The 17,818-nt window shown below is 58.1% G+C and overlaps 1 protein-coding gene across 1 annotated transcript in view; it reads right to left on the bottom strand.

The window, feature by feature from the left end:
• Positions 1–492: 492 nt before the first annotated feature.
• Positions 493–17,818, bottom strand: part of LMF2 (lipase maturation factor 2) — a 20,045-nt gene continuing 2,719 nt past the window's right edge. Inside the window, exons 2-14 of the mRNA XM_053252832.1 lie at positions 17,502–17,755; positions 13,950–13,978; positions 13,156–13,352; positions 12,649–12,827; positions 11,275–11,413; positions 8,861–8,995; positions 8,046–8,151; positions 7,179–7,275; positions 5,735–5,917; positions 5,150–5,318; positions 2,418–2,532; positions 2,091–2,199; positions 493–1,764 (exon numbers count right to left, since the gene is read on the bottom strand). Coding sequence (XP_053108807.1) covers positions 1,381–1,764; positions 2,091–2,199; positions 2,418–2,532; positions 5,150–5,318; positions 5,735–5,917; positions 7,179–7,275; positions 8,046–8,151; positions 8,861–8,995; positions 11,275–11,413; positions 12,649–12,827; positions 13,156–13,352; positions 13,950–13,978; positions 17,502–17,755 — 2,096 coding nt within the window. The 3' untranslated portion in view covers positions 493–1,380. The remainder of the gene's footprint in view (positions 1,765–2,090; positions 2,200–2,417; positions 2,533–5,149; positions 5,319–5,734; positions 5,918–7,178; positions 7,276–8,045; positions 8,152–8,860; positions 8,996–11,274; positions 11,414–12,648; positions 12,828–13,155; positions 13,353–13,949; positions 13,979–17,501; positions 17,756–17,818) is intronic.

The raw sequence follows: 17,818 nt of genomic DNA, 5'->3' as shown, positions 1-17,818 counted from the left end.
CCCCATTGCCAACTCTTGCTCCTGTGCCTGGTGCTTGGCAGGACTTCCACCTCCCTTCGCACCTGGACTACCTCTAGCCCGTAAAGTGGGGGGGGGGGAGAGAGAGGAGAAGCAGAAGAAGCTGCTGCCCAGCCAGGCGCTTGGCTCCCTGCTCTGGAGCAAGGCGGAGCAGAAGCAGGGAGGCAGAGGGAGCTCCTCCCACAACAGGAAGCCTGGATTCCGTTGCCCCATCGCAGGTGGGACCCACCCCTGGATACTCTCCTCCATGGGGGGCGGGGACTGGGCCTTCTCCAGCAGTGCAGTGCAGCCAGATCTGGGCCAAGTCAAGGCACTGTGACGAGGCTTTGCTGGGGGCCTTGCACCCCCCCCCCCCGCATGGGGCAGCACTGCCGCTGACAAATGTGTGCAGCAGCGACACGAGGGGCAGGCAGGTACTGTAAGCTGCCGTGGGTCCCCCCCACCCCCCGTTCCCTGCCCACAAGCACATGCAGCTGGAATGTAAAGGCTTTATTTAGAAAATTATAGATGAACAATCTCTGGTCCTGGGTGGGAGGAATTCAGCTCCAACAGGGCCACTGCTTAAACGCAACCCCCCCCCCCCCGGTTGCAGCACAAGGGCCGAAGGTTCCTCTGGGCTCCCCCCAGCCAGCTCTGCTTCCTGGGCAGTGAGGCACAGAGGTCGAGGCAATGGGGGGGGGGGAGGGAGAGGGGCTTGGCAGGGGGGTCGTGGGATGCCAATGCCCTCGGCAACCGTGGAGCGCTGGGGGTGGGAGCTGACCTTCTGGCCACTGCACACTCAGCCAGGAGGCAGGTTGAAGTTGCCCCCCCCCCCAGGCAGCCCCTTCTTGGGGCGGGGCCGAGCCCAGCTGCCCAGTGGGAACCCACAGGAGGCAAAGCAGCCAGGGGTGCGGGGAGCAACAGCCGAGCAACCGTTCCGGCCTGGCCTTGAGAGCCGTCTTGTTGAGGCCGGGTGCCTCTCGGGGGGTGGGTGGGTGGGTGGGGAGCGCCAACCCCACCATGGCACAGAGGGAGGGAGCAGGAAGGCCTTTGGCTCTGCCGCCCTCAGGAGGAGGGAGGTGGGGATAGGGGGGAGCCGAGAGGAGAGGAGAGGGCCAAGGGGACTCAGTCCTTCCAGGCCCAAAGCCTGGGCGCGGGACGTGGAGCCTCGGGGCAAGGAGAGGAAGGTCCAAAGAGGACGGCCCCACCGGGCGAACGTCTTGCACACCCACGCCAGGTGCACGGTCGTCCCCCGAGAGCCGGGAGCGGAGCCAGGCCCAGGAGCTGCTGAGCCCAAAGCAAGGTCTGGCAGGGACGTCACAGTCAGCGGCTGGAAGACTGGGGCAGGGGGGCAGCGGCCGGTGCCCTCCCCAAGGCAGGCGGCTACTTCTTCTTCTTGACGTGCCGAAGCCCGTCGGTGGGGGGCTCCGCCGCCGTGCCCTTGGCCCTCTCCGCCGCCGCCGCCGCCTCCTTCTTCCTCACCTGCCCGTTCTTCTCACTGCCGGCCGGGTCTCCTCCTCCGCCCACATCCGCCACCGGCTCCACCCGCTTGGCGGCGCTCTTCGGCTTCCCACTCAGGACGCTGCCGCCGCCGCCGCCGCCCCCCAGCAGCCAGCTCCCCACAGCCCGCAGGAGGCCAATGGCGGCCCCGGTGAGGTACAGGGACCATATCGCGGCAGGGCCGGTGCACGGGCGGGTCTGCTCCCTCACCCACTGCAGGGCTGTGGGCAAGAGGGAGTCCGGGGGCCGCTTCAGGGGAGCCTTGTCCTAGGGAGGCACGGAAGAGAGGCCGCAAGGAGGACCAAGACGCCGACTGCGCGGGGATCCCCGGAGAGGAGAGGAGAGCCCGCTCTGCCCCCAGCTGATGGGGCCCTTGCGGTGCAAGTGGTCTGACAAGTGAGGGGACGCGGCGCAGCAGGGGGGCAGTGCCAGCCCAGCTGCATCTGAAGGGGGAGTGAACAGAGGAAGGGGCCACAAGCACGCACCCCCCCTTGCCCCCCCGCCTGCAGCCCCTGTCCTCCCCACCACCTCTATGGGGCTGGTTGCCCTCCCCACCACCCCGTCCAGGGGGCATGCATGCCCACTCCGCTCACCTTAAGCCCGTGTTGGGCCAAGAGGCTGTCTAGGTTGGGATCGCCCAGGAAGACGGCAGGGTAGAACTCCTCCACACGCTGCCGCCTCCACCACTGCTGCGGAAGAGAGCTGCCAGGAAACACCGGGGCGGGGGGGGAGCAGATGAGCCCAGCCACACGCCTGACCCACAGCGGCCACATCGTGCCTCCCCCACCCCTCCCCAGGAGGGAAAAGGTTGTGGAGCAGGGCAGAAGGCCCCAGAGCTCTCCCCAATGGGCCTCGCATCCTTAACGGCCCGGGACAGGAGTCCTCCCACACCGGGGCTTGCCTGCCAGCCTCGGACTCACCCATCCTCCGCACCGCCTTCTGTGAACCAGTATTTGTACAGCTGGGCACGGATGTAGACAGGAGGCTGCGACCGGAACGGGTATTTGGAGTCATCTACTTGCACAAGATGGATCACTGCAGGGAAGGGAGGGGGAGACCTGATCAGCCCAAGGGGACCTGGAGGCTCCTGGGAAGACAGACTGCTCTGTGGCCAGGTCTCGACACACGCTGTCCACACAGACTCAGCCGAGACTCAGGAGGGGGCAGAGAGACCAAGATGGCGACACTGAGCTGGCGATGGTCCCCCTACACTCCAGTGCGAGGACACAAGAGCACCCTGCAGGATCAGACCACAGCGGGTCCACCAACCCGATGCCTCTGGGGAGCCCACAAGCAGAGCAGGAAGGCAGCAGCCTCAACTGGGAACCCGGGGAGGTCCGTCTGCGTTTGCCACCGGCTCGTCTGGGGGCTACCCAGGCACAGGCCTTCTCTGTTGCTGCCCCAAGGCTTTGGGATGTGCTCCCTGCAGAAAGAACAGCCTCCCTGCCATGGGAGGAGAGCCGGCCTAGGGGTGGCAACCATGAATTGTCCCCTTTGCTAAGCACGGTTTGCCCCAGTTTGCATTTGAATGGGCAACTACATGTGGACACCAAGATATTCCCCTGAGGGCAGTGGTTCTTAAAGTGGGGTCCACCAGATGTTGCTGAACTGCCACTCCCAGGATCCCCAAGTATGGCTGGGGATGTTGGGGGTTTTAGTTCAGCAACATATGGCCGACCCCACGTTAAGAACCACTGCTCTAAGAGGAGGGGGCCACCTGGGAAGAGAGGCCCCTGCCTGCTTGCATTCAGGAGGTTCCATCTTCCTTCCCTGGCAGCATCTCCAGAGAGGGCTAAAGTAAGGCCTGCAACCTTGGAGAAGCCGCTGCCAGTCTGAGTAGACCAGGGATTCTCAACGTTGGGTCCCCAGATGTTATTGGACTCCCATAATACCCAGCCAAAGGCCACTGGGCCTGGGGATTATGGGAGTTGAAGTCCAATAACATCTGGGGACCCAACGTTCAGAATCCCTGGTGTAGACAATACTGAGATAGATGGACCAAGGGTCTGACTCAGTCTATGGCAGCTTCCTATGTTCCTATGACAGCTTTTAAGGGCTGTGAAGACATTTATTCATCCAAGCTTTTAATTATTTTTTATTTAATATTTATTTAATACATTTATATACCGCCCCAAACCAAAGTCTCGGGGCGGTTCACAATCATTAGATTTATAGAATCTGTAGTTGTTTTAATGTCTAATGTTTTAATTTGTGTTTGCCGTAAACCACCCAGAGACACGAGATTGAGGTGGCTTATAAATGCACTAGGTAACTAAATGGGTATTGGGAAGGGCCCCCTTTCAGTCTGGAGATAAACACACAGCCATCGTGACCAGCAGCCGTGGGGAGGAGAATGGTTCTCCCCCATGAATCCGCCTAGTCCCCATCCAAAGCACTCAGAATCTTGCAGCCGCCTTTCCAGCTGGATGCCCCCCACCGTGACCGAGGAGAGGCCACACACCCCAAGGGGAGCGAAGAGGAAGCCCCCGCCCCCACGGAGATGGCATTTGCCTCCTCAGACGACCAAGGTCGCCATAAGCAGCGTGCTGCCGACGGGGTGGGACGGCCTCACGTACAAAGCCTTTGCTCAAACATCTGAATAGGGCTTTTGCATAGAGGGGCTGGGATTCTGCTCCCTGAAAACCCTCACTCAGTTTGGGGGTTCAAGGGCAGTTCACACCCCTGGTTTTTTAGGGGCACTCATGAAGCAACACAGGGAGCAGGGTCCAGGATTCCTCGCAACTTCCCAGAGATGGCAGCTCTCTGCTCATGCACAGCTCATCTGAGATCCTGCCCCCACCCCAGGCAAGATGCTGGAAGGGATCCCAGGCAACACCTCTCAGGCCCAAGGAAGCCCATCTAGTCCAGCATCCTGTTTCACACAGTGGACCACCAGATGCCGTTGGAAGCCTACAGGCAGGAGTTGAGGGCAGGCCCTCCCTCCTGCTGTTACGCCTCTAAGGCTGGTACTCAGAGGCATCCTGCCTCTGAGGCTGGAGGTGGCCCACAGCCCTCTGACTAGTAGCCAATGATAGACCTCTCCTCCATGAAGTGTTCCAAGCCCCTCTTAAAACCCTCCAGGTTGTTGGCTGTCACCACATCTTGTGGCAGAGAATTCCACAAGTGGATTATGCATTGTGTGGAAAAGTACTTCCGTTTGTTGGTCCTAAGTTTCCTGGCAATCAATTTCATGGGATGACCCCTGGTTCTAGTGTTATGGAAGAGGAAGAAGAATTTCTCTCTCTCTACTTTCTCCACACCATGCACAATTTTGTAGACCTCTTGTCATGTCTCCCTGCAGTCATCTCTTTTCTAAACTAAAAAGAGAATGGAGTGTCCAACTCAGGTCCCTTAATGCCAGTTGCTCAACTGAAAAGCCAGGAGGACGGGCAGACGAGGACCGGGGAAACTCCAGCACTCTTCTGCTGCCCAGGCTCAACAGCTTCCTCACAGGGCCAGCTCCTCCAGCCAGCAGAGTCTCTCCAGGGCATCTGCTCGAGCCCCGACTCACAAAAGCCTCCGAACTGGAGTTGAACACGGGGCCCTCAGCATGTGTAGCAGGTGCCCTCCCCAAACCAGCACCTCTGCGATGCTCACTACGCCCGCTGAGCCCCCACCACCGCCCCCCACCCCCACATGCTGCCCCACTCACCTTCCTTCTTGCCCTGCAGGAGGCGGTAGATGAAGCTGGTGAACCAGGGGCTGTGCGTGTGGTGTCCCAGGGCGGCAAACCACATCTGCCAGTCCAGCCGGGGCTGGTAAGGCATCACCACGGGAGGGGGGGCACTGACGTTGCCTGGCTTGTACAGGAATTCGATCTCCTGTAGGGAGAGGAGGCCACGGTCCAGGTGGGTCACCCACATCCATTGTACTCCATGGGGATCAAGGGGGGGGGGCTCCTCCCAGTTGCCCATCTCTGGAGGAGAGGCTGGCCTGTTACGAGGCAAACTTGCCCGCCTTCTGCTCCGGTCGCCTCTCCACTGCCGGCCTCCCTCCGGCCTCGCCCCTTCCTCTAGGACTCGGGCCCTCCCTGCTCTGCTCCCCTCTCGCCATCTCTCCCTTAACTCTGGGCCGACTGCCAAGACTCCTGCTCCCCACTGCTCTGATTCCTGTCCACACACAACTGGCGCCATACAAGATGTGCCAACGAGCGGTAGCGGAGCCCTGGAAGACACACACATGCCCGCCCCCACCCCCAGCCCAACTCCTTCCATGGAAGGGGGCAGGAGTCTCTCACCGTCCACGTCTCCTTGTCGTAGCTGCCTTCCACCACCACCTCTGGCCGCCCTCCAACTCCCGTCATGCGCCGGAAGAGCCCGTAGGAGTTGGCCAGCTGGTAGCGGTCTACGGCACTGAACAGCCGGTGGACGCTGGGCCAGAGCTTGCCGTTGGACTCGTACTCAATGTAGGTGAAGGGGACCTGCAGGGAGAGAGTTAGCGAGTCCTCTGGAGGGCTGCTCTCTCCAAAGCAGCAGCAGCAGCAGCAGCAGCAATCCAGAAGTCTGAGCAGCCAGCCTGCCCAAAACCTTGAGCGTGGCTGGATCCAAACCACCCCTAAATTCTGAGTCAAACAGGGGCAGCTTGTCCCGAGTCTCTGTGTGTGTGTCTCAGAGGCACCGCTGTCTCCCCTTCCCAGAGCTCTTTTTGTTCCTCTCTCTCTTCTACCTTGTCCCAGTGTTAAGGAGAGCCACACTGCCTGCAGGCTGGCAATTCTTCAGGTAGAGCTGCATGGTTAACTAACTGCGCAGCCCTACCTGACAAACAGCCAGCCTGCAGGCAGCGTGAGATATGAGAGAGAGATGGGCAAACACAAACATGACCCACACATTTCTATGTTCTCCCCCATGGATTTCAGGCTCCTTTCCTACTCCCCCCAATTAAGCCTTCAGCAAGCTTCATCCTCTGGGGTCTAGCACAGATGATGCTGTCCCTTCCCATATCGTTCTTATGCAGCTAAGACATGGGGTGGGCGGGAGAAGGCAGCGGGGGGCTAGGGGCCCATCTTGAAATGGGCAGGGGGCATTTGGAGTAGTGCGTACAGTTCTGATCACCGTATCTTAAAGAGGACCTTGTAGAACTGGAGAAGGTGCAGAAGAGGGCAACCCAGATGACCAGGGGCCTGGAGCACCTTCCTTATGAGACGAGGCTGCAGCATCTGGGACTCTTTACCTTGGAAATGAGGCGACTAAGGGGAGACATGACCGAGGTGTATAAAATTATGCACGGTGTGGAGGGAGTGGACAGAGAGAAGTTTTTCTCCCTCTCTCACAACACTAGAACCAGGGGTCATCCCATGAAATTGAAGGCCGGGAAATTTAGGACCAACAAAAGGAAGTACTTTTTCCACACACCACATAATCAGTCTATGGAATTCTCTGCCATGGGATGTGGTGATGGCCACCAGCTTGGATGGCTTAAAAGGGGCTTAGACAAATTCATGGAGAACAGGTCTATCATTGGCGACTAGTCTGGTGGCTGTGGGCCACCTCCAGCCTCAGAGGCAAGATGCCTCGGCATGCCTTCATCTCTTGCCTGTGGCTTCCAGAGGCATCTGGTGGGCCACTGTGTGAAACAGCATGCTGGACTAGATAGGCCTCCTTGGGCCTGATCCAGCAGGGCTGTTCTTATGTTCACTTCTTGTCTCTAGGTCAACTTCCCAGCAGCCTCTTTAAATTACTCACCAGGCTGATGGTAAACATCCCCAAGGCTGCGGCACTGAAGACAGCCCAGGGAACGGCACTCCAGAGTTTCCAGAGAAAGCCGCGGGTGCAGGCGCTCCTGGGGAGAGAGAGGAATAGGTTAGGCCTTCCATTTCCTATCAGGCAGGAGCAACAAGGCACCCCCAAGTGAGTGAGTTTATAGAAATAAATAAAACTAAACTAAATAAATGAACAACTCAATCAATAAAAACGGGAGATAAACCGGCAAGGAGTTTCATGCTGGTCTTGTGGTAGCAAGCATGAACTGCCCCTTTTGCTAAGCGGGGTCCACCTTGGTTTGCATTTGAATGGGAGATGACATGCGAGAGCTATAAGATATTGTCCCCTAGGGGTTGGGGCCATAACTCAGCAGAAGAACATCTGCTTGCTTACAGAAGGTCTCAGGTTCGGTCCTTAGAAGCCTCTCCAGGTAGGACCAGGAGAGACTCCTGCCTGAAATCTTGGGAGAGCTGCAGCTAGTTATTGTAGATGATTCTGCATATGAATGGGAGACTAGAAGTGTGAGCAGCACTGGAAGATCTTCCCCTCAGGGGATGGAGCCGCTCTGGGAAGAGCAGAAGGTTCCAAGTTCCCTTCCTGGCAGCAGCATCTCCAAGATAGGGCTGAGAGAGATTCCTGCTTGCAGGCTTGGAGAAGCCGCTGCCAGTCTGGGTAGACAATACTGAGCTAGATAGACCAAGGGTCTGACTCAGTATAGGGCAGCTTCCTATGTTCCTATGAAACAGCAGCTTCCTCGAAAGGCCTGTTCCCAGGACTGTTATCTATTTGGGTCGCAACAGGCCTCCCCTAGGCCTCCCCTACCAGTGTGGCTGCAGCCTGTTCACTCACCTGTACCCAGCCTGAAGGATCTCCCAGACCAGCGAGAGGAGCCCAAGCCCCACCAAGGGGAGGGTCACCATCTTCAGCCACTGCATGAACTCGTGGTATGTGAAAGCTGCAGAGACATGACCAAGAGTCGGGGTGTGAGTGTGTGCACACGCGCCTACGCCCAGTGTCTTGAGTGGGAGAAGCCAGAGGTGCAGAGAAGGGCCCACGTGTGTCCCCCACCCCAAACAGCACCCAACTGGCAGCGAAATCAGAGGAGATGAGCTTGTGCTGGTCACTCCTCTAAGGGGCCCTTTTCCCACAGCTGAGCTCACTGTGGGGACATCTAAGGCAGTTGCTCCACAAGCACTTCCAGCCACACACCCTGCTCTCTGCTTGCGGCAAGCAGGGCTTGTAAGGGGAGAGGTGGGGCTCTATGAGCCAGCCTTTGGGGCAAGAGGGCAATGCCCTTTCAGCCTCCTTCCACTCTGTGATTCTCTGCTTCTCTGGGCCAGACAGAAAACCCCAGGGACAGAGGCTAGAAAGAGTTCCAAAGAGCATGAACATCTGGTATTAAACGGAAAGCTACCGTTGTAGGGGAACTGCAGTGGACGTAGGAGGACTCGACGCTCTGGCACGTCTGCAAAAGGAGTCCTGTACATTTTGCACTGGAAACAGAGGTGGAATCCCTGCCACTGTGTTCCAGGAAGTCTGCCCTGGGATTGGACCCTATTCCGGGAAGCCCCCGGGGAGAGTCTGCGCTGGTGGCCACCTGTTCCTGCGAAGAGCGCGATGGCACCCCGGCCACCCCCTTCCCCCACCGCCCCTCCCAGCTGCACCTGTCTTGGATTGAAGCAGCTTCTTCTCCCAGTTGAGCTCCAGCCCAAAGTGACAGGTAGTCCAGTAGACCAGCAAGCTGTAGGTGCCCAGTTCAGCAAGTGCAGACAGGATGGAGAGCAACTTCGAAGGCCAGGCTGCAGGGCAGAAGGAGGCAAGAGTGTGCATAAATCCACACCCCTCTAAGTCAGCAAACAGTCTTGGAAAAAAATTGAAATCTACATCCATGACTATGACAAGTGGGGGAAGGGGAATCAATTTGCAAAGGAAGTGATGAGTTTTTTTATTTTTTATTTTTAAACGCAGACTACTACATTTCCAGTTCTCATGTTTAAAAAAGAACCACCATTGTTCAAATTAAATCTCATCACAAACATCTTACACCAAGACTCAGTTTCCCAAGAACGAACTGACTCTCTCTCACTCTCTCTCTCTCACCCCTGCCCCACAAAACAGGGGCATTCATTTCAGTTTCGTCTCATGAAAAGGGCTCTAGTCTGACCAGCAGTGCCAGCCACCAGCAAGCCTTGCATCTGGAAATTTCTGGGCTTGCAGTTCCCGTTTGTAAGGCTGCTGTTCACGCGCAAAGATACAGGCTAGATAGCAGGGTGCTTGTTTGGGGGCAGGGCTGAGACAAAGCGCAGGAGTTAGGAAAGAGACACAGGACAGGAATGGAGGTGAAGTAGGAAAAGAGTGGGGCTGGGGGAGGGTTATTCAGTGTGCAGCTTCCTGCACTGCCCCACATTTTTGCCATCGAAACACTGCCATTGCTTCTGGGCAAAGGAGACACCCTATCTGGGAATATTTTCGAAGAAATGCCTTCCCTGGGTTCAAAGGAAAACGTGTCGGGTGTAAGCAGTGCAAAGAGGGGAGGACACAGGCAAGGAGAAAGGCTTCCATGGCCAACCAGCACAGTTTGCCAATCGTGGATTTGAGTATCCGCGACTAGCCAACTGCACCCCCCGCCCTCCCGCCAACTGTGACTTAAGAATTTGCGGTTGGCGCCAATTTTTTTTTAAAATTCTGTCATTTTTTTTCAGTCAATTTTGGAGTCATGGGGTGAATCCAAGGGTCAGGGGATCATTTACGGGGGGTCAGAGTCCGATTTGGGGTGTGTGTGTTTCAGGGTGGTCATTTCCAAGTGTCGGGGGATTTAAAAACTTTTGGGTGGATTTTAGGCACCCTGGCACTCACAATTCCCCTAACCCGCCATTCACAATGTACACCTATGCCTCGCCAAGCGCGAATGGGCTTCCAGGAATGGGCTTCCAGAAATGGAACCCTCGTGGTTGGTGAGGGACAACTGTAATACATACCATTTCCTAAAATAGTAAGAATCTAAAAAATTGCACAAAGATGTAATTAGACGTTGTGAATGCTCTACTGAGCTGTAAACTGACACACTGGTGATCAGATCTGCATCACTGTTTAAGAAATATATGAAATCATATCTGTGGGAAACTTGATTTAAGTCACTGATTTACACTGAGATTTATTCTTGGCCATTTAAAACAATGACTAAAACCAGTCTGCCCCAAGGCCAGGCTATTCCGTAGGGACCGGCTAGTGAGGCTGCAGCGCTCAGCAGCTGAGAGGCACTTGTATGTACAATGCCAGGGCAGAGTGGTCAACCTCATGCAGGGACTGCAGTCAGAAGGGGAGAGGAGGGGAAGAGGAGGGGGGGGCTGTTGAGGAAGGAGTGCTTGAGGCTCCCAGGAGCACCGGCATCCAGGGCTGCGCGTCCACACAGGACCGAGGCTTCTAGCCCCTCCCTGTCCCACCTGCAAAGCACACCAGCTGCCAGCTCCAGCACCACAGCCCAGCCGCAGAATACCCCCACCCCAACATCAACTTGGGCACTAAGATCACGTGTTCCGCAGCTTGTATCTTGCACATTGAAAGCTTTACGTGACTTGATAAGAGGGAGGGGGAGAAAGAACAGATTTTCCTCTGCAAGGAAACAAGAGACAAGAACCAAGAACATGCACTGCGAGTTTTCGAAAGGGTCTCAGACAGAGGGCTGGATGGCCATTGGGCTCGCCTGTCCATGGGGCCTGAGAGGCGAGAGTTGCTAAACCCCAAAACCATGTGGCAGACACAGGCTGCAGATCACGCACAAACCCTCCCAATTCAGGAGCAGTTCTGCAGTGGAATAAATAGCCTGGGGAAGCAGTCACTGCCTCTCCTTCCTGGGAGAGTCTCACGAGAATGCTGGAGTCGGCCAGAGATGCTTGCAGCACAGACCACCTGCACGGAGGCTGATGGTCACTGGGGACCCTCCCCATTACAGGACTGAAGCCCATTTCACAGAGCCATGAGGGCAAAGCGCTTTGCTAGCCCCCCCGCCCACCGCCCCAGGGCAAACTGAGGGCCACTCCACGCGGGGACGTGTGCCTCACAAGCTGCAACTGCTCACCGGCTCCTGCTTTCCTCCGGCCACGGCCCAGCCAGAGTCCCACGTGCTCATCGTCAAGCAGAGAGAAGCTCAGTGCAATCGTCAGCAGGTTGAAAAAATTGTAGTTGCCCGTGATGATGATCAGGACTTGCAGGAGGATCTGGAAATTTTTAACATACAATTGTGCTTCTGTTTAAAAGATATCCCACATTTTGGACCTTCCCCACCTGCTTCATAATCTAAATCCCCCAGGACTGTGTGAAAATGGCCAACATCTACATGGGATGAGTGCACATCATCAACAGAGAGATGCATCTCAGGGTGGCTGAAAGGTACAGAGCTGCCTTATTCACACTGCCCATCTCACCCAGGACATAGGAAGCTGCCATATACTGAGTCAGACCATAGGTCCATCTAGCTCAGTATTGTCTACCCAGACTGGCAGTGGCTTCTCCAAGTTTGCAAGCAAGAGTCTCTCTCAGCCCTACCTGGAGATGCTGCCAGAGATTGAACCTGGGACCTTCTGCATGCAAACATGCAGATAGGAACATAGGAAGCTGCCATATATTGAGTCAGACCACTGGTCCAACTAGCTCAGTATTGTCTACACAGACTGGCAGCGGCTTCTCCAAGATTGCAGGCAGGAATCTTGTCTCTCAGCCCTATCTTGGAGATGCTGCCAGGGAGGGAACTTGGAACCTTCTGCTCTTCCCAGAGTGGCTCCATCATGCCCTAAGGGGAATATCTCGCAGTGCTCACACTTCTAGTCTCCCTTTCATATGCAACCAGGGCAGACCTTGCTTAGCTAAGGGGATGAGTCATGCTTGCTCCCACCAGACCAGCTCTCCTCTTGGCAACTGGCAATGGCTGGCACCAAGGGCCGGGGCAGAAGTAAGCCAGCCCCAGCCCCAATGGTCCATCTTTCCCACCAAGAATGCTGGGGCTGGTGCTGGGACCTTCTGAATGCACAGCACTGCATGCTACACACCAGCAGGTTAGCAGGGCCCAGCCTGCATTTTGGCCCCTGGACCTTCCTCACTTCCTCCCATGCCAAAGGGCCCAGCTTCCCTCCCTGGCAGCATCTCCAGATAGGGCTGGGAAAGACTCCTGCCTGGAAGCTTTGGAGAGCCTCTGCCAGCCAGGGTTGACAATGCTGAGCTAGGTGGACCATGGGTCTGGCTCAGTACAAGGCAGCTTCACACGTTTCTATGTCGCTTGAAAAAAAGGCCGTGGGCCGCCTCAAAAGATGATTGGCATCGACTGTGGCCCTAACAAGGTGGGCCCTTGCAGCCGTCTGGTGACACCGCGAGGCAGGCGCTGCTCCCTGCACTCTGGCGACCTTCCCAGGCCCTTCCCTGCAAGAGGGTCTCAGCAGCCCCGCCGAGGAGCCCACACCTGGCAGTAGAAGGCAAACAGACGGAGGCGCCGCAGAGGCGCGAAGAAGAGGGGCGGGACGGCAATCTCAATCACGTAGGTGGCCACGACGCTGAACTTCTGGAGCCAGACGGGCAACTGGTGGGCAAACCAGGCAGCCGGGGTGGGAATGCACTGGGTCTCGTAGTGGTAGGTCAGCGCTGGCGGGAGAAAGAGGGAGGGAGAGAGAGACCCCGATCCCAGGGTGGGCCGAGCTGAAGTCCAACAAGTTCTGGAGACCCAAACCGGAGCACCCCTGGCCTTCCATCCTCTCTAGATTTCCCGCTTCAATGTCTACCTTCTACGCGTCTAGAGACGGCTCTTCACGCCGCTGCGTGCGGCTTTGACGCAGTTTGCTCTAGGCCACCAGGAATGCATCGACGGAGAAGGGTGGCATACGGATCCGTGTGCGAATCGCCCACCCACGGGCAGCAGGAATGCAGGGCCCCCACGCCCTTTGGGCCCCTGCGTCTACCCTCCCCCCCTCACCTGTGAGGCCCCACCAGGTGGGGCAGCGGCTGGTCAGCTTCACCACCCCCGAGGCGAACATGAGCCGGAAGAGTAGCCAGCGCACCAGCCAGAAGGTCACCCCGTCGTGCGCCCGCCAGGCCGTCAGGCGCCACTTCAGCAGGTGCAGCGGAGCCACCAGCACTGCCAGGAAGCCCGTCTCTAGCAGGAGACTGTCCCTAGTTGTGGGGGGGGGGGAGGGAGAGAGAAGAGGCAGGGGCCAAACTGGAGGGCAGGGGCCAGTTCCTCACGGTGCAGCGCTCCACTGAGCAAATGCCCAGGACTGAGGTTCTCAGGCTGGCCTCTGCTCTGCCTCCCCTGCCTTTGAACACGCAAATGGCGCTTGCCTTGCAGCACAGGCTGCTGCTGATGGACCCCGGGAAGCAACGAGGAGGCCCCACCCCACGGCTGAGCCCTTCTCTGGCCCCAACCAAACAAGCCCGGGGGGGGGGCACAGCTGCCTCTGCTTCTCGGCAGCTCAGGGGGCTCCCCTCTCTCCCGTGCTGCCTGCAGGCTGGCCATCCATCAGGTCGAGCTGGGCGGATTACGGCACAGCTGTACATGGTGACGGGCCAGCCTGCAGGGGAGGAAGGAGCAGCGGCACCTCCTTTGGGCCCCCCCCAGCTTGTCAGGAGGGGCCGCTGCAGCAGCAGCACCACCCACCAGGGCAGGGTTGGGAGCAGAGGCAGGCGGGATGCCCAGCCCTTCCGGCCCTCCACCCCCAGCACGAGGGACGCTGGGCTGCGGCTGGCACCGGCAGCACGGACGGCACTTACCACTGGAAGTAGAGGAAGACCTGGCCGACCTGCCCCGAGAGGGAGAGACAGAGAAAGCAGACCTCAGGAGGGGCTCACAGACCGCAAGCAGGGGCAGAAGCGAGTCGAGGCCGAGGCCCACACTACTAGGGCTGTGCACGGAACCGGGCGGGGGTGCCACTTTGCGGGAGCGGGAGGGTGCACTTACCCCACTTTCCCCCCGCTGGTGCTAATTTTCCAGAAAAGCCTCTGGGGCAGCAGTGCACCTCCCTGCCGCCCCTTCCCCCTCTTCGGCCGGGAGTACCGGGGGCACATGAGCACATCCCTCTGACCAGCACGTGCAGGCGCACCTGGTACTTCCGGCCACTTCCACCTGAGGAGGCACACTCCCGCCCTAAAGCCTTTTATGGAAAACGAGCACCCGCGGGGGAGAGAGCAGGGGGAGGGGGAAGTGCACCCTCCCTCGCCCTTAAAGTGGCACCCCCCTCCGGCTTCGAACTTTGAACCCCCCCCCGTGTTCAAGCCTGTTTGGAGGCCCGTAAAAGGGCCCCTGAACAGATTCGTGCACATCCTTACACACTACCCAGCGGTGACACTGCATGTGCAGGCCATTTGCGAGAAACATGGCCGGCCCAGAGTCACCCAGAGAGCTCTTGCAAACTGAGCCAAGAGGCACCTTTTAGGAGTGGCAATTCTTTTTACTTAGCGGGGGGGGAGCAACTGGCCCTCTCCATCCCCAGCACAACATCCCTCCAGGAGCTGTTGCTGTCTTATGCTTCTTTGTAGATTGTGAGCCCTTTGGGGACAGGTGGCCATCTTATTGACGTAATATTTATTTTTCTGTGCAAAGGGCTTTGGGAACTTTGATTGAGAAGCAGTACATAAATACTGGTTGCATCTGTAGAGATGAGGGGGCCGACCTGGCATGCACCACAGAGACTTGGCTGGGGGAGGCTGGTGGCCCCGTCTGCTCCCCGCTTCTCCCTCCAGGGTACTCGGTAGAGGAGCAGGCGAGGGGACGTGGGCGGGGAGGTGGGGTGGCTGGGGTCTAGGTGCACTCAAGTGTGGGGGCCTGGGATAGAGCGGGGCCACACAGCCTCTGGGTGCTGGTGCACTGACCACCCCACGGCCCAGTCGAGCCCAGAGATGGGAGCTTGGAGTGGCGCCCAAACGGGACAAAGGACAGCAGTCAAGGCAAGCCAACCCAGCCACCCACTCGCAGAGGGTTGCGTCATCTCCCCGCTGGAGGGAAGCCCTGTCGCCCCCGGGCAGGGAAGAACAGCCAAGGAGGAGGAGGAGGGCTGGCCACGGCTCTTCCCTGGGGCTGGCGCCAGCTCCCTTGCCAGGGACTCCACCCCAAGCCCAGGGGGCCCAGCCAGCCCCGCTCCAGGGCCCGCACACAGCCAGGAGGCCCCTGGGCCGTCAAGGCAAGACAGCACAATGGCTTGGAACAGCCTTCGAAGCCGCGTCTGCCTGGGAGGGGGAGCCAGGGAAGGGCACACCCTGCCCAGCCCCTTCCAAGAGGAATTCATCCTCTTGACTCTCCATGGGAAGGGCAGGGAGCTCACGGAAAACAAACCCAAACCAAAGGGGGTGGGGTGGGGGGAGAGAGAGAATGGGAAAAGCCACCTCCCCCACCCCAACCTCCACTCTTTACTCAGCCTAGCATAGTTTTGAGGCCAAAAGTCTTTGGGTCAGAGATTTAAGAAGCTGTGCTTGAAGGTGACGACAACAACAGCATCATGGGCAGAAGGGCTGCCACCTGGATCAGGCCAGAACCAAGGCCCCCCCCGCCCGATCCCAGGACTGGCCCAGGCTCACCACCGGGCCAAAATAAGCACCTCTGGCCACCATTCAACACATCTTGCGAGTAATTCTCAGTGATGCCAGTGGAATTGACTTCTGAGTAAGTAAGCGTTGCATCTGGGCCCAGGCCAGCTCTGCTGAGCAGCTGCAGTCCTGGGGGGCAGGGCTGAAGGCTTGTGCACGCTCCCCCCCCCCAAACTTGGTCACGGCCTTAAAAGGCAAGAGGGAGCCCATGCTGGCTGGAGGGCCATTTACCGATGCAGCTGAGGAGGAATGAGCCACCCACTCAGTGAGCGGCAGTTCTCCCCGAATCTTAACGGAATCTAGCAATCTGAGCCAAAGCAAAACATGGGCAGCCACCTGGATCAAAGCGGGGCGGGTAGAGGTGGTAACTCAAACTCTGGGAATTTGAGTTTCTAGAACCAGGGGTCATCCCATGAGACTGAGGAGCCACCGAAGAAAGCCCTTTTTCACACAGCGTATAATTAACCCAAGGAATTCTCTGCCACAAGATGTGGTGGTCTCCAGCCTCAGAGGCAAGATGCCTCTCAATACCAGTTGCAAGGAGCAACAGCAGGAGAGGGGGCCTGGCCTCACCTCTTGCCTTCCCAGAGGCATCTAGCGGGCCACTGTGGGAAACGGGATGCTGGACCAGATAGGGCTTGGGCCTGATCCAGCAGGGCTGTTCTTGGAGGAGGAGGACCTTAAACACCCCCCACCCTTTAGAGCACCACCCTTCCTCTTCCAGTACCCTTCTGTCCCCGCCCACCAAGAATTAGGCTGCCTCTCCCTGCAGCTGAACCTAGAACTTCTATTGCAGCATTCTAATACCATGACCGATGAGCAGAGGTTATAAATTCACTTTTGAAAACATTTTTGCAGCCTCCACAGATTGTCTCAACCGTACAGAGCATTCAAGGTAGTGTGGGCAATCCTGTGTGAAACAGGATAGACTAGACGGGCCTTGGGCCTGATCCAGCATGACTGCTCTTATGTTCAAACATACAGCCTGATCCTGTGCAAGCTTACTCAGAAGTAAATCCCATTGACATCACTGAGAATTACTCCCAAGATGTGTTGAATGGTGGCCAAAGGTGCTCATTTCACACTACAGACAGGCTAGAGCAGGGATGAGTCGCGAGAGGCCTGCGAGCCAGTTTGTGCTGGTTGGAAGTTTGACGCTGGCGGGGGTGTGTGTGTGTGTGTGTCTCCCATCCAGGGCAGGGAGGGCGCCACATGCACCATGCACGCAACGTGCGAGGCGGGGGCGCAGCCCGTACTTCCTGTATTTCTGGGCAAAAACGGGGACAGGGACGGCAGGGAGGAACGCTGCTGCCCCGAAAACCATTTTTAAAAACGGCGCGCCAACAGGGGAACAGCGCCGGGAGGGGTAAGTGCAACCCTCCTACCCTTAAAGGGAGACCCCCGCCCCGCGCCTCCCCGGTTCCATGCACATCACTACTAGAGAGCAGAAGCGTCTCAAAAAGGGGGCTCTGTTGAAGCCTGCAGAATGTTCGTCACCATCCGGATGGACCATATTTATGGATGAAATATAACTGAGTCAAGCAATGGCTTGTTTATCTCATTCCCACCCACACAAGTTAGCTCCCAGCCACAAGACGCCTAAAATAATCCAACACACAACCATTTTAGAAGCCTGACCCTTCCCCGGCCCCACCGTGCCCGCCTCGAGCAGGGCACGCGAGACCTCCGCCCACGGAGCACGAGCCACCCAGGCAAACCCCCTCCCAGCCCCCAGCCGCCTACCTGGTAGAGCGAGAGGTAGAGGGCCCAGAGGGCCAGGAAGACCAGGCTGTCGCGCAGGGGCTCCAGCAGCAGGGCCCCGAAGGAGAGCAGCGCGCCCAGCAGGCAGAGGAGCTCCATGCCCTGCTCCGTGTCCAGCCCCAGGCGCGGCCCCAGCCACAGGAGGGTGGGCGAGTCTCGCAGCTGCTCCCAGAAGCCCTTGCCAGTGAAGCGCAGGGTCTTCCGGGCGGGCAGGATGCCATCCTTCCCATAGAGGCCTGGAAGGAAGAGGGAGGGAAGCCGTGTGGGGAAGCAGAGGGCAGCGGCCGCGGGGAAGGGCA

The sequence above is a fragment of the Hemicordylus capensis genome, chromosome 5 (assembly GCF_027244095.1).
Source record: "Hemicordylus capensis ecotype Gifberg chromosome 5, rHemCap1.1.pri, whole genome shotgun sequence".
In the NCBI taxonomy this organism is placed as follows: domain Eukaryota; kingdom Metazoa; phylum Chordata; class Lepidosauria; order Squamata; family Cordylidae; genus Hemicordylus; species Hemicordylus capensis.
The sequence above is the reverse complement of the archived record's forward strand: the minus strand, read 5'-3'. Positions and strand labels throughout refer to the sequence as shown.